The sequence below is a fragment of the Genypterus blacodes genome, unplaced genomic scaffold, assembly GCF_046128005.1.
Source record: "Genypterus blacodes isolate CSIRO-AG114 ecotype Tasmania unplaced genomic scaffold, CSIRO-AGI_Gbla_v1 ptg000165l_1, whole genome shotgun sequence".
Taxonomy (NCBI): domain Eukaryota; kingdom Metazoa; phylum Chordata; class Actinopteri; order Ophidiiformes; family Ophidiidae; genus Genypterus; species Genypterus blacodes.
The window spans coordinates 7,501-22,500 of NW_027466966.1; the positions used below are offsets into that span (position 1 = coordinate 7,501).

The 15,000-nt window shown below is 47.5% G+C and overlaps 1 protein-coding gene across 1 annotated transcript in view; it reads left to right on the top strand.

Annotated features, from left to right (window-relative positions):
- The first annotated feature begins 7,899 nt into the window (after positions 1–7,899).
- fbn1 (fibrillin 1) overlaps positions 7,900–15,000 on the top strand; it is a 51,229-nt gene continuing 44,128 nt past the window's right edge. The window contains exons 1-5 of the mRNA XM_076167609.1: positions 7,900–8,189; positions 9,925–10,007; positions 11,563–11,661; positions 12,408–12,503; positions 13,093–13,188. Coding sequence (XP_076023724.1) covers positions 7,969–8,189; positions 9,925–10,007; positions 11,563–11,661; positions 12,408–12,503; positions 13,093–13,188 — 595 coding nt within the window. The 5' untranslated portion in view covers positions 7,900–7,968. The remainder of the gene's footprint in view (positions 8,190–9,924; positions 10,008–11,562; positions 11,662–12,407; positions 12,504–13,092; positions 13,189–15,000) is intronic.

Genomic DNA, 15,000 nt, shown 5'->3' on the forward strand with positions numbered 1-15,000 from the left:
ACACACACACACACACACACACCCACACACACACACACACACACACACACACACACACACACACACACACACACACACACACAACCTCTCTCCTCTGTCCTCAAGCACATGGCCTGAAGTTCCTTTACCTCGTCCAAATCTTCTGCTTTCCATTCTCCCTTAATCATTGCCCCTTTGAAAACTAGGTCAGTATCTGCCATTAGCTGCTGCTCCAAGTCATTGACTTTGTGTGAGCGTTTGTGTGTGTGTGTGTGTGTGTGTGTTCATGTTCAGTTAGCAACCACGCTTATCTGCCACTTGGCTTAACAACTCCTTTGAAAATGTTTGTTTTCATGCTGTGTGCCGGTAGATTGGAGTTGAGTCTGCATGTGTGCGTGTGTGTGTGTGTGTGTCACAGCGATGATGAGGGGGTGGGGGATTCCAGGATTTTTGTGCGAGGCAGACAGATGTGGGAGACTTGAATCAAACTTTTTATGTTGGCCAACTTCAAAAGGCGACTTCTCCTCCAGCGTCGGTCTCCATTCCTCTGACGTTCCCTCATGCTTTGGCCAGCAGGACGCACTTCTTCTTCTTCTTCTTCTTCTTCTTCTTCTTCCTCTTCTGCTTCTTCTTCTGCTTCCTCTTCTTCTTCTTCTCCTTCTTCTTATACTTCAGGATTTGAACAAACAATACTGGGAGCGATGGTTTAGTGAATCACTGTCATGCTGGACTTCCTTCAGCTCCAGATTGTCCTTTCCGGTCTACCTTTAATCTTTCCTTGTGGACAGTCCCTCCCTCCCTCCCTCTGCCACTCACTCTCCCTTTTGTTTGGAGAAAGTCCGTGCTGCTCCATTGAATGACACAGCATAAAGCAGTCACACACTTAACTCCTGTATACACAACTATATTGCATCTATTTGCATGGAGTGTGTTTATGAGTGTGTACATCTGTGTGAGTGTCTCTTACAGATGGTTGGTGGCGAAACCCCTGGCGGGAAAACTCAACAGGGAATGTTTTCCATCCCTAAGATGGTCAGATTTGTGTGGGGGACACCGACTCAGCATAAATCACATGTTGAGTGTAGATCAGTGGGCGGACAGACCGGGGCTGGGTGGACGGATCGGGACAGGAACACACAACCCTGCTGCCCGGAGGGGACGAGGCTGAACTGGGAGATATGAAGAACACAAACACACACTATGGCCTCAGGATTCATCAGTCTCTGATCACATTCACGTCCTTACATGGTCCAAATTAAACAACATACAACCTAAACACCAGGACATTTGACTTGATCTTGATTTCAATGTGTTTATCCTCCTGAACAGACACTTCGCTTCCTGTTGTGTCACTAAAATGCATTTTTCCAACAAACATACAACATTAAGATGTGTATAGGTGTTAAAAGATAAGTTAAATGAAGGATATACTTGTTGTTCCTGCTCTGTGTGCTCATTAGCTTCTGGTCCACTAGCTTCAAACAGGAAATACATCAGTCAACATCCTCAGGAATCCTCAAAGTTTGTATTATCCTCCTGTCACAGACCTGTTGAGTCAGTGTGTGTACGTGTGTTTGTGTGGACCTGAGCTGTGGTCTGTTTATGTGTGTTGCTAGCTAGCTACAGCGGAACTGGTTGCTAATGTTGCTGGCTAGCTGATCCTGCTGTGGAGGCCAAGAATTCTGTTCAATCGCTCCAGCAGATGGTGTTTCAGCACGGATCAGTTCATGGAAATAAAAATGTAAATAATTAAACAATTTGGACCTCATTGGCTGTAAGATCCATCAGAACTACGGGCAGGAGTGTCGGAGGATCTACTGGCATGTTTCAGCCTCCATGTTACTCTGTTGGAGTGAAGCTAACGCCACCTTCAGTCTCCTCTGTCATTAACCTGGAATAAAGGGATGAAAGGTGGTGTAGCTGGGCTGAGCTCTGAGGTCTGAGGCTGACAGAGTTTGCTCCTGCTGGCGCCCACAGCTCCCCAGTAAAAGAATAAGGTTTGATTGGCTTGATTGAGTGGCACCACATGAAGGAATGGCATGACAGGAAGTGGCAATATGAGCTAATAATGGTGATTACAGTGACTTTCCTGGGACGTGAGAGGCTCCCCAGCATATTTTGCGTAAACAAACATTACAGTCGATCCTGCTGGAGGCTTTTCTCCATTCATGAAATGATCTCCTGTTTTCTCAATCAGGAATGAAGCAAGAGGTCAAGAGAGACTCCAAAACATCCCGGGAGAGAACTTTTCACAGCAATTCAACTGTGCTCCCGGGACACTCAGAGAGATGATTCATCCCATCCTCTTCGTCCCTGTGAGGCAGAGCCCAGAGGATTCCTCCCTGTGCCGGGACGCCAATTACAGCTTTGTATGATGCTGTTCTTCTGGAGGAGCTCATTTCGAAGGGGAAATGGATTCATGCACACAAAGAAAATGATCCTTTAGAGGCAAGAATGAGTTTGTGGTTTTGTTCGATTGCTGCACAGTGTAGGTGTGGTGACTGACGCAGACTGTATGTGATATTAGACGACCCAGCCCAAACTCCCCCAACAAGTCATGAGTAACCCCATTACACACATACACCATGGGGAGAGAGAGAGGGAGCGAGAGTGAGAGTGAGAGGGAGAGGGAGAGGCAGAGAGGGAGAGAGAGGGGCAGAGAGAGAGAGACCCACTTCTGCTGCGGCTCATTTTCTTGAAATATTTCACATGAATATTGGCAGCAGTTGTGCAGCAGAAGACAAAAGGAAATGAACCGTGGCTGCCGGAGCCAAAGACAACACACAGTGTGAGAAAGTCTCGCTACAGTTGCTGCTCACGGCACAGTGAGAGACGACCTCAATCTGAGCTATTAAAAACTGCATGAAACACATAGGTAGGGACATGCGTTAGTGTGTGTGTGTGTGTGTGAGAGAGAGAGAGAGAGAGAGAGAGGGAAAGAGAGAGAGAGAGAGAGAGAGAGAGCGAGAGAGAGGGAAAGAGAGAGAGAGAGAGAGAGAGAGAGAGAGAGAGAGAGAGAGAGAGAGAGAGAGATGCACCTCTGTCAATGCAAACAACAAAGACACGTATGTTGGCGTGCTATGAGCTTAATGACAATGACTGTGCTTTAATATTGAAACGTGTCCTTAAAGCTATCATGAAACTACTCTGCAGCTTTTTGAATGCTTGTCTTCGTCCCTCTGTGCAGTCTCTCACTATTTCAGGATTTTTACTTCGGCCATTTCATGCCAGAGAAGTAAACATTCCTAAAATGAAACCCACGCTCAGTTACTAACAGTGGAGAGATTAAAGGAGGGAGGGGGAGGGAGGGGGGATGTCTTATTGTCAATGACACCTCCACTGTGCACCACTTGCCATCACACACACACACACGCACACACACACACACACACACACACACACACACACACACACACACACACACACACACGTACACACAAAGACTTTATGTTGTTAATGAAAATCATGACCACCAGCAACAAGCATCTGACACCACAGTCAGGTGTGTGTGTGTGTGTGTGTGTGTGTGTGTGTGTGTCTTCAGCCCTGGTGTCTTGATGGTTCTCTTCAGATCCACAGGGATTCCTCTTATTCCCTCTTATTTTTTCTTATATCATCCAGATGTGTGTGTGTGGGTGTGTGTGTGTGTGTGTGTGTGTGTGTGTGTGTGTGTGCTCAGCCATTCTTATCAGACTGGGAACATCAGCTAACACAGAGATTTGTGTTTTATTCTGTGTGGAGTCAAATCCTAGAAAGTCACACAAGCCCTAAAACAGCAGCAAACGTCTCTCGCCTTTATCAATGAATGTGTTCAAGGTGGAAGAGCTCCAGGCCACAAGGGGGCAGTAGTAGTTTGATCTATATTACCAGACTAGTGTAGTCTGCAACAAATCCTAACAGAAGAAGAAGAAACCAGCCCAGACCTCTTCAAGCTGTTCAAAGTGACCAGATAACAGATGGGACACAGGTAAGTGGTGTCTTTGGTACGTTTACACACTTTGAAGGCGCTGATAGAGTGATGGGGAAGTTGTGAAGGATTTAAAAAGAACAACACAAGGGACACACACTGTCTCTGTCTCTGTCTCTGTCTCTGTCCCTGTCTCTGTCTCTGTCTCTGTCCCCCTCCCCCCCTGATCCCAGCCCCTCACACCCAGGTCATGCTCATGTTGCTGTGGGTTGATCTCCCAGAGACTTGAGCCCTGGATCTGAGTGGACTTGGGAGAGGCTGATTTACTGTCAAAACAATTCAATCCCATCGTCGGCGGACTCTTCTGCTGGCCGCCCTCTCCCCCAGACTCTCATTCCTCGGCTGGAGACCCTTCTCCTCTGGACCTCTGTGTCCTCTTATCTTACCGTGGCACAACACTGCTAGTAAACTGCATTTCACAGCGATGCTCTCATCTTAGTTTAAAGCCTCATGGAGCCAAACTTACAACCTTCAAGCTGGTTTCAACTTGTGCCACCCAGTAAAGATAAAAACATGAATCACAAATGAGTCACATGAGGATTGTAGGTGTAAACATTAGACATTCCAGCTTGCTCATGGAAATACTACATGCACTTGGATTTAGCTGTGATTAAGCCAATAAATCAGTCAATCAACAAACGTTTACATGCAGAAAGGACGTCATTAATTTGCATAAATGACATGACGCAGGGTCAAAGGTCAAGTGTGCTTCTCCGGTGTGCAGCTGGCAGAGCCACGTGGCTGCAGGTATGGAGGTATGTTGGCCGTCTGCAGCCAAGCCCTCCGCCAAGGCATCAGGATTTGAAATCAGACTCTGGAAGCTGTAGACAGCCAGTGAAGGGAGTGTAGGAAGGGAGTGATGTGGAGACTTTGGGGGAAGTTGAAGATGAGACAGACCTCAGTGTTTTGGAGGAGGACCGGGGAGCTGACAGGCGTTTTTCAGGGGGGGGGACTGTCAAGGAGGGAGAGGCAGCAGAAGCCCAAGTGGGACAAAAAATGAAAATAAAGGAAGCTGGGGGGGAAGAGACGACAAGAAGAAAGAGGTCAGACGTGATGGATGTCAAGGACAACAAACCCGGGGGATTTGCATTGTGTCTGCAGCCTGACAGTCGGTTGACTCCAGTCTCACAGAGAGTCTTGGCAGTCCGGGGCCAGGAGTCCACGTGGTTTTGTCAATAGTGATGGAGGTCTAACTGAGGGCAGGACTTTCCAGGGAAAAAAAGAAACGGCTCACATTTGTTGAGACTGACTTTGAGCCGGTGGGCCGACATCCAACTTGAGATGTCAGTGGGACTCGAGGAGACGCGTGCCTCAACCTGAGTGCCAGAGGACGGAAAAGGAAAGCTGAGCGACGACTTAATGACATATACTGTGCAGCAGATGAAACGCTACGTACAGGGAGGCAATTTGTCCAGACAGGTTAGTGTGAGTGAGAGGAAGAAGGCTCCAGGATGCACAGGAGGAGATGTGAGTAAACACAAATAAAAAGGGAAAATGCTTCTTTTTGGTCTCAGGCTTGGATTGGAAACGTCCTGCAGCGATCGTATTTCTCTATCCTGCTGGAAAACAAAACAGAAATCTAATATATATACAGTGTCAAGAAGAATTTAGTGAAACCTTTGGAATTTTATTGGATTCCTGCGCCGAATGTGGCCCGATCTTCACTAGAGTCACACACACACACACACACACACACACACACACACACACACACACACACACGCACACACACAGCGGTACTCCTGGCTCTTGCATTCTTAAACCATTTATAGTCCAAACTGGTAGAAGTATGTGAACTTTGGATCTAACTTTGGTAGAACCTCAGCAATAACCATCAAACATCTCACAGAGGAATTTCCTGGAGGAGCTTTAGACGTTCATCTCAACCTTCTGCTGCTCTGTATATTTGCGTGGATGTTTTGCATCATTGCCTTATTTGCATCATCCAGCCTCCATTAAGCTCCGACTCTTTCCCGTAATAATTCAATTGAATTCATTTCCCTCTTCGACGACTCAATTCCGGGGCAGCCAAAGCAGCACAGCAGCCACATCGCTCCTCCGCCGTGCGTCATGCTTGGGATGCTTTCAGCGTTTGCTTTCTGCAGAAGAGTTCAGCCTTTGTCTCATCTGTGCACTGAATCTCGTCCCAGCAGCCTTGTGAAACATCCAAACCGGCTTTTTGCCAGAGTTCTGAACACTAATGCAGGTAGTTCCTCTGCTGTAACCTTTGACCTCCGTCGCGGTTACACGTTACGCTCTTGGTGGCCTCTGCACCTGGTGACACACCTCCAGGTCCAGCTCAATGATTCTAACTGCTGAGTCCAATTGGCTTTTGGAGACGTCATTGCCTCAGAGGTTCATGTTTAAACACGGGACTGTGGATGTTTCAGCTTTATCAGAACCACATGTTCAAGCAGCTTCTTCCTTATTATGACTTTGATGGAGATGTTTTATAAATGCAGTAATCCAAAGAGCTCCTTTACTCGCTTCTGTATGTTCACTTTATATGCTACTTGAATAGTTATGATCATGTCTTTGAGGTTTTAAATGTTTATATGTTAGATGTGTGCATATAAATGTTGGGTGAACCAGGTGATTATGTGCTTTGGATGAGAATATTGAGAGAAGAAAGCAGAAATGGAGCTGCCAGTGGAAGCCAGCGGGCTGCAGAGTGTGAGGAGGAGGAGGAGGTTTGAGAGTGAGAGCACAGAGCCTGAGAGGAGCCAGGCGGAGTGTGTTTGCTGGGTGTGGCAGCAGACATGAGGTGCTGTGTAAATCCTGCAGTGAGAACTATCACCGCAATGGATGAAATTCCTCAAATTGTGAGCTCAGCGAGAGAGAGAGGGAGAGAGAGAGAGAGAGAGAGGAAGGGAGGGAGAGGGAGAGAGAGAGAGAAAGGGGGGGGGGGGGATTTCTGCAGACCAGCCATGTCTCTTCACGTCAGAATCCAATAATGTTCTCATTCTTTAATCACTGAGACAGAATCTAAATTTTTGTGATCCAAAAGACTGAACACATCCTAAAGCTCTTTACGTTGTGACAGATGTTACTGAAGGCAAAACCCTCTTCATCCCTTGATGAAGTGTTTGTGTTTTGTCTGACTGAACACTTCTAAATCCGTGTGATGCTGCAGGTGAACAGGTGCAGAAGTTTAAACATGTCAACAAGTTCAGACAGACCAAAGTGTAACAAAGTCTCTCACTTCTTCATCTGCAGCCTGGCTGGGTTAGGAAATAATGTTATTGTAACATTAAACGAGCCTGACTGAGCTGAGCCGAGCCGGATTCTGTATCGCGAGAGCAGAGGGACGAAAGGGAAAAAGTTAAGGATGAGAGAGCGAGAGAGAACGGGGAGAGGGAGGGAGGGAGAGAGGGAGGAGAGAGGGAGAGAGAGACAGAAGGGTGAGCGAGTGTGTGAGAGAGAGAGAGAGAGAGAGAGAGAGAGAGAGCGGCTCTAACATTCTCATCCTCTGGAATGCATCAGCTCCTCTAACTTATCTGTGCAAAATCAAGACCCTGTTGGATGCGCAGAGTTGGACGCATAAACGTGCGATGCGCATCTTTTTTCTCGCGGCTCCTCCACAGGTTTGACTGAGTTGAGCTGCTTTGTCCGCACTTTGGTTTTCTTTTTTTATTCCAAACTTTTTGATTTGGTGCTGCGAGGGAACGGTGAAGTGAAGGCGTGAGTCCTGCTGTCTCCTGCTCGGAGAGGAAGGTGAGGAACCGAACCACACACTCTCACACACTCACACACACTTTCACACACTGTGACATGACGCGATAGAGCGACCAGAGCAGCGGGACGGACACTTTAATGCAAGGAATGACTTTATTCTTCACATCATAAGAACTTTTAGTTGAGTTGCGCAGCATCTCCTCCTCCTCCTCTTCCTCAGCTGCCTTTCCTCCATTTCCCTCTCTCTCCTTTCTTCTTCCTCACTTTTTGTGAATCTTAGTTTTCCAGCTTGGTTTGACTCGAGGCGTCGTTAGTTCCACGGAGCGCCGCGGTGCGTGAGTGCGGACATGCCGGACCGGACGCGTGCGGAGCGGCTGCTGCAGCTGGCGGTGCTGCTGCTCGGCGTGATGGCGCTCAGGCTGCAGCTCGGACGCGCCGACGAGCCGCCGACCGACACCGACACCGACACCAACACCAACACCGAGACCGAGACCGGGCTGGAGCCCAAACACAGCGACCCGAGAGCCAGCAGGGCCAAGAGGAGGGGAGGCTCCGAAGCCCTCAGAGGGTACACACACACACACACACACACACACACACACACACACACACACACACTCTACTTTACTTTACTTTACTTTACTTTACTTTACTTTTCTCTCTCTCTCTCTCTCTCTCTCTCTCTCTCTCTCTCTCTCTCTCTCTCTCTCTCTCTCTCTCTCTCTCTCCCTCTCTCTCTCTCTCTATCTCTCTGTCTCTCTCTCTCTCTCTCTCTCTCTCTCTCTCTCTCTCTCTCTCTCTCTCTGTGTGTGTGTGTGTGTGTTTCATGCAGCAGGTGTAAATGCTTCAGCCTGTCTCTGTACCTGTAGCTTGGTGGCCCTGGGTGATCAGTGAAGGTCACAGAACACGACTCGGTGTTTTTAATAATGCAGACTGAGCCCTGTGAGTGACACTGACTGTGATGGGAACTTTGGAGCAACGTTTAGTAATTAAATACTGGCAAGAATATCACATTCCTGCTGACTGCAATAATAAATTATGTCCAAACAAAGGAGGCCATTGGTCGTGTGTGGCTGTAGCACAGAGAGAGAGGGAGAGAGAGGGAGAGGTAGAGAGAGAGAGAGCGGGAGGGAGGGAGGGAGAGAGGAAGGGAGAAGGGGGAGAGAGAGGGAGAGGGAGAAGGGGAGAGAAAGGGGGGGAGTAGAGAGAGGGAGGGAGAGAGAGGGTGAGAGAGGGAGAATGAGAGAGAGGGGGGAGTAGAGTGAGAGAGAGGGAGAGAGGGAGGGAGAGAGAGAGAGAGAGAGAGAGACTAACAGCCTAATCCTCTTTGGCCAAAAACACCACACCCCAGTTGTGGATAAATCACATCTGCAGCTGTACACAGTGGGTCACTGCTGGAGAGTGGAGTGTGTGTGTGTGTGTGTGTGTGTGAGAGAGAGAGAGAGAGGGGAAGAAAGAAAGCGAGAAAGAGAAATAGAGAAAAGAAACTCTGGTCTGTGGTGCTGTGATGACAGAAAACAACAGATGAAGGTCAGACAGTAGACATGAACATTCTGCACAGGCATTTTTATTTGACGTGTTTTCAGTTAATGCATCAGAACATCTGGGCCGAGAGAGGAAGTGCATGCAGGCTGCACACTGTGCCAGGGTCACTTATCAGCACAGGAATGTCTCACACACACACGTCCTCTCGCCTTCATCAGTCACCTGCTGGAGCCCTACACACACACCGGCCCTATAGAACCAATGACACACAGTATGTAGGCCCCAGGCAGACCTGTAGGTGGCAGGATGACTCAGTGTGTCAGTCACCTTTGAGTCGGTTGAAGTATTTGACTAAAAATACAAATAAATATCCTGCATGTGTCTCCAGATGTGGTGCAGCTTTGGTCAGTGGGTCGTCTGTATTCTCCTCACGAGTGATATTAGAAAGTGCCAACAGTGGCTCCCCTGGCCGCGCCCTCCTGGAGCAGAGCGACTGATCCAAGGGAGTTACAGAGAGCACGAGTCACATGACCAAAGCCTGTGAGTGTTTCTGTATGGAACGCTCGCAGAGAGGCGATGGACATTGTGTTCTGTTTCACCGGACTGTTAAAAGCTGGTTTCAGTAGTTTGGGAGTGGGCAGACAATCTGTTGAAGTTTCCTTGAGCCAGGTGCCAAATCCCTGCCACCTTCAGAGCATTGTGCTGCAGCGAAGGGGGCTACACTAGACTATAATGGCTCCCATATGGATCAGTAATCAGCCAGCCATCTGTATTGTATGACATCTAACGCTCAATCTCTGATCCCTCATCTGCTGCAGACTAAATGTGTGCGGCCCCAGGAACAACGTCTACTGCTGCCCGGGCTGGAAGACTCTGACCGGAGGGAACCAGTGCATTGTTCGTGAGTAGCACCTCACTTATTCCACCGCAGAGGGAGAGGGAGCAGTATGTGGCAGCCGCAGGTCGGACAGAACTCTACGCTGCTGTCAGGCTCCATCAGCACCAGCAGGAGCTTTCACCACACAGAGCCCTGCTGTTTTGTGTTCTCGCTGTGCAGCCGTGACTATTTTACAGCCGCGGTGAAAAACGAGCGCCGTTAGTTTGTGAATGTGATGGAAAGAGCAGCGTGGATCTGAATCCCACATGGACCAGGACTGAACACTCACTGAGTCAGTTGAAGACTTTGTTGAGGTGAACGTTGTTACTGCAGTCACATTTTAGACTTTAGATGAAACTACACACACTCTGAACTCCTGCAGGTCACTTAGTTATACTGTTAGTTTCTGCTATAGAGGCATTAAGGACAAATCAGGGTTTATATCTTTATATTACTGAATTAAAGGGGTTCATTTATTATCAGAATGCAGCATTGGCTCAGTGTGGACTTGATTACATTTATAATGGTAATCTTTGCTTATTTACACATCTTGGTATGAAGTTAGACTCTTACAAGGTTTAGGATATAAAGGTTTCAGATAACTATCTCTTAATAAGTCCTTTTAATGCTTTATAGTTCACCAAAAACACAAATAAAGGCCCTTTATGGGAATGAAACCAAGAAGCCCTCAGGTTGAGTCACTTTGTTTTGGTTCCAACAAATCTGCAGCTGTAAATATTACAAACATGTTGATGAATGCGGTCTGATGTTGGTCCACACACATCACTATGTCCTCCCTGAAGGTAAGAGGTCAAACCTGATGAATTCAAGACCCAGGTGGATTTGTTTCACAACCTGGCAACCCAAAAGCATTGTCACTGATCTATCAAGCGTCCATGAATGACTTATTAACAGTGAACGCAGGTATTTCCCCTCTCTGCTCCGTAGACATGGCCGGGCTCTGCTGTTGTCTGATTGCCGTCTGGCTGGCCGCATGCCTGTCACGGCTCTAATGACATAGTTTAGCAGTGGGGTTCGGGGATTAGGGGTCAGCGGCTGGACTCTACCTGATGAGAGCTGCGACAGGCAACCCTGCCAGCGGCCGTCTGTGGGAAAGGGAACAACACGCCTCGGCTAAACACACACGGGTACACCAGCGTGGCAGGAGAACTCAACTGAGAAAATCTAGCAGGGCGCCGCTGCCAAGGGAGCTTCTCTAACTTAACCATGATGAGGGTTAAAAAAGACCATTTGGCAATATTTGTAGTGCGGTCTGTTTGCGTTTAGAAATATTACAGATGAGAGTTCAGTCAGAGGTTTAGTTCATGGCCCGAGCTTCACCAGATGAAACTGTAACCCGAAATCTAAAACCCCGAGCAGACAGGCTGACAAGCAACAGATACATAACTTGAATTTTCTCTCAAGCACAATCAGGAAAATTCCTGTGTGATTATGCCGAGCGGGAACATAAAGTGTATCCACTGTTTGTGTTGTGCCTCAGTGGTGCAACAACTCGGGGGACTTTCTTCTTCTGCATATTTTCACACCGTGTGAAGTTTTGTCACGTTTCTCTTTGCAGCAATCTGCCGGAGTTCGTGCGGAGACGGTTTCTGCTCCAGACCCAACATGTGCACTTGCCCCACCGGCCAGATCGCCCCGTCCTGTGGCTCCAAGTCAGGTAGGTTAGACAGCACCTGACCGTCTACCTGCATCACACACATTCACACAGATCTCTCGTCTATACAGGAAGTGGATGAATTGGTACTTAGCCAATCGACAAGCAAACGAATGGGATGATTTATGTAAATATGTGAGCATGTTGAAACTAAAGCCATCAGACCCGGACCACACCCCTGTCTTTAATTGTTTTTGAAAGCAGCAGCTGATATACGTCCCTCTGTAGCCACTGAAGTCTTCCTCTTAGACCACAGTGTTCCACTTGCGTCCACTAATGCCACTTTCATCCTCCTCCTCCTCCTCCTCCTCCTCTTTTCCTCGTCCCCATCATGAGTAATGAGCAGTAACTAGCATAGTAGGAGAACACGAGCTATAAAGCCAGAGGAGAGGCCAGAGGAACCTGCAAACATCCCTTGATGCTGCCCCAAGATTGCAGAAATTGATATGTGTTGCAATCATGCTTTTGCAAATAGCGGTCAGTCTCTTGAAAAGTGGGTTGAAAGGGTGTGTGTGTTCTTTGGAAGAAAGCCACAGTCAACATCTCCGTGGCCATGTGACTCTCTGCTCGCCGCTCACAGCGCTTCTGCAAGATGTGCTCATCTGTTTACACTCCAGTAATTTCAAGGAGAATTATATCTGCATTTTGTTTATGCTGTAATTCTAACATGCTGCGTCTGTTTGTGTAATGAGTTTAACTCTCTGTGTCCGTGTGTGTGTGTGTGTGTGTGTGTATTGTTCTGCTCACAGTCCAGCATTGTAATATCCGCTGTATGAACGGGGGAACATGTGCTGAGGACAACTGCCAGTGCCAGAAAGGCTACGTGGGAAATCACTGCGGACAACGTAAGGATGGCCCTCCTGACCGCTCACACACACACACACACACGCACAGCTGCATGAGTCACATTCAGGCTGAGAATCCGGTCGAATTTAAGAGAGAAACGCGCAACAAAAGCTAATTTTCTTTTTTTTCTCCTGTTGTCAAATTCCCTTGCACATTTCACGTGGGCTTCACACGTAAACTGTTCCAAACCCAGGCCGGTTTCTTGAAGCAGAAGGGGAAAAACTCAGCAAAAAGTGGGAAAATGGAGGAAACCTCAGGAGAGAGAGTTCAAAGGGAGAGATCTGATTTCTGAGAACAACCAGTGGTTCAATATGAACCACAGGTGGGGAAGAAGAGCGGCGTAATGATACAGGAAGTAAAGATACATCAGCCCTGATCCACTGAGATGATGTCCAGGAACACAGAGATGATGTCGTCAATATAGAAATGTAAAACACATATAGAGGAGCACCATGATGGGCTCCAATCCCTCCGTTCATGGAGGAGAGGGCAGCCTGGACCATGCACAGGCCAAACTCAGTGGGTGGTTCAGGTTTCTTCTCATTTCAGTTTGTGTCATCTCATGTTTTCCTTCTTCTCCTCCTCCAGCGGTTTGTGAGAACGGCTGTCAGAACGGAGGAAGGTGTGTGGCTCCAAACCGATGTGTGTGCACCTACGGCTTCACGGGGGCCCAGTGCGAACGAGGTAAAGAGCAGCAACGCAGCAACACTGCCACTCATCCTGCATCACACTGTCACTCCGCCTTCACCACATCCACCGCTCACTCCTGCTTAAACGCCTTCTCAAGCCGCTCACGCTGCTTCGGTGCAACGGCCAGTCGTTGTTGAATGGCGGTTGTTTTTGTGACTAGAGACGATTCTTGCTCAGTCATACCACGGACTCCAGGAATGTGGTTTGTTGTGGAGCATTTGCATGTCAAGCCTGAGCTCAGAAGTGACCATTATTTTCCACATCTGCTCTGAAATGATGCTCGGGGGAATGTAATGTCTTTTTAAATGTGCGCTGTTTGTTAACTCGAGACCTCCCAACCTCCTGTGGTTGCAATCTGGCACATGTGAGCAAAGTCTCCAAAGTATACAAGCACACGCAAACTGAACTGCACCGTGTGCCTCTGTGAGTGTGGCGTGTGTGTGTGTGTGTGTGTGTGTGTGTGTGTGTGTGTGTGTGTTTGGGAGCATTCACTAAACACACACTGGGGGTCTGCGGCGGTGATGACCTTTGGAGGTCAAAGTGGTGACCTTGTAAAGCTAATATTTAGGCTGACAGCAGACCTTCTAATTACTAATGTTCCTTTTAACAAGAGCAGGCTTTAAAGGCCCGTCAGTCACATCAGGATTAGGATGCGTCCTCTGGTTTAAGTTGGAGTTTCCTCCCACCCAACACGTAACAGGAGCGTATCTGGTTGCCTGGTGGGCCAGCGCCAGGCCTTATCTGCTGAACATACTTCGACATGTTTGACTTTGGTTTCCTCTTTCCCCTGGAAGCCTGGACAATGAGTTTCTGAGACGGGAAGAGAAACCTGAACGAAGCAGCTTTAGTGCTTGGCAGGTGATCGTATGTATATGGAGGTGAAAGGAACCTCAGACAGGCTGTGGACATGGAAACATGAGTGACACAAGGCTGACTGATGTGTGTGAACATGGAAACATGAGTGACACGAGGCTGACTGATGTGTGTGAACATGGAAACAGTTAGAATAGAATGTATGGACGAAAATGATAGTAGAAACTTACAGTACTGGTATCTGTCATCTAAACACACGGATTGGAATTTTTGGAATTGCACCTCATGAAATTCCACATTGTTTTTTTATTTTATTTAAAATTTAAGAGAATTGTCTGTTCAAAATTCATGTTAATTGTCAATTTCTGAAATCAATTTATATTAAATGATTATGCAACATGAATGCATATTGTTCTCCTAATCACCTTGTTCAATTAAATTAAGTTTATAATTGTATTTATTTATTTAAATGTAATCAAGTTTAAGGGATTCTGGACAGGGATTTATATCCATGACATGTTCATTAAAAATTTAAAAAATTGGCAGATATATCTTCATCAAACCTTCACCTCCATTGTTCATCATCACCTTATCTTCTGTATGTCCCATATAAACACTGAGGCGTTTGTGTGGAGGTTTCAGTGTGTGTCTGGCTTCACTGTGTCCCCTGTGGTGGACGTACAGTGTTCCTGCATTAGAGTGGAGTGTGTGTGTGTGTTCCTCTGTGCTGCGTTTGGTTGCAGCAGCAGCAGCAGCAGCAGCAGAGGCAGCAGGCTTGTGGATATGGTGACATTTTGGGTTAAGTTACTTTCACTGGAATTTCCTTGGCTGGTGTCCATTCTCTCCCGAGAGAAACGCCATTGTGCTCTCACGGGCACAAATATACTCATGGAGCTCATGTACACACAAATACACACACACACACCCACACACACTTGCCCATTCACACACCCACACAATGTTTTTAATGCAATTTACAGAACCTTGTCCCAT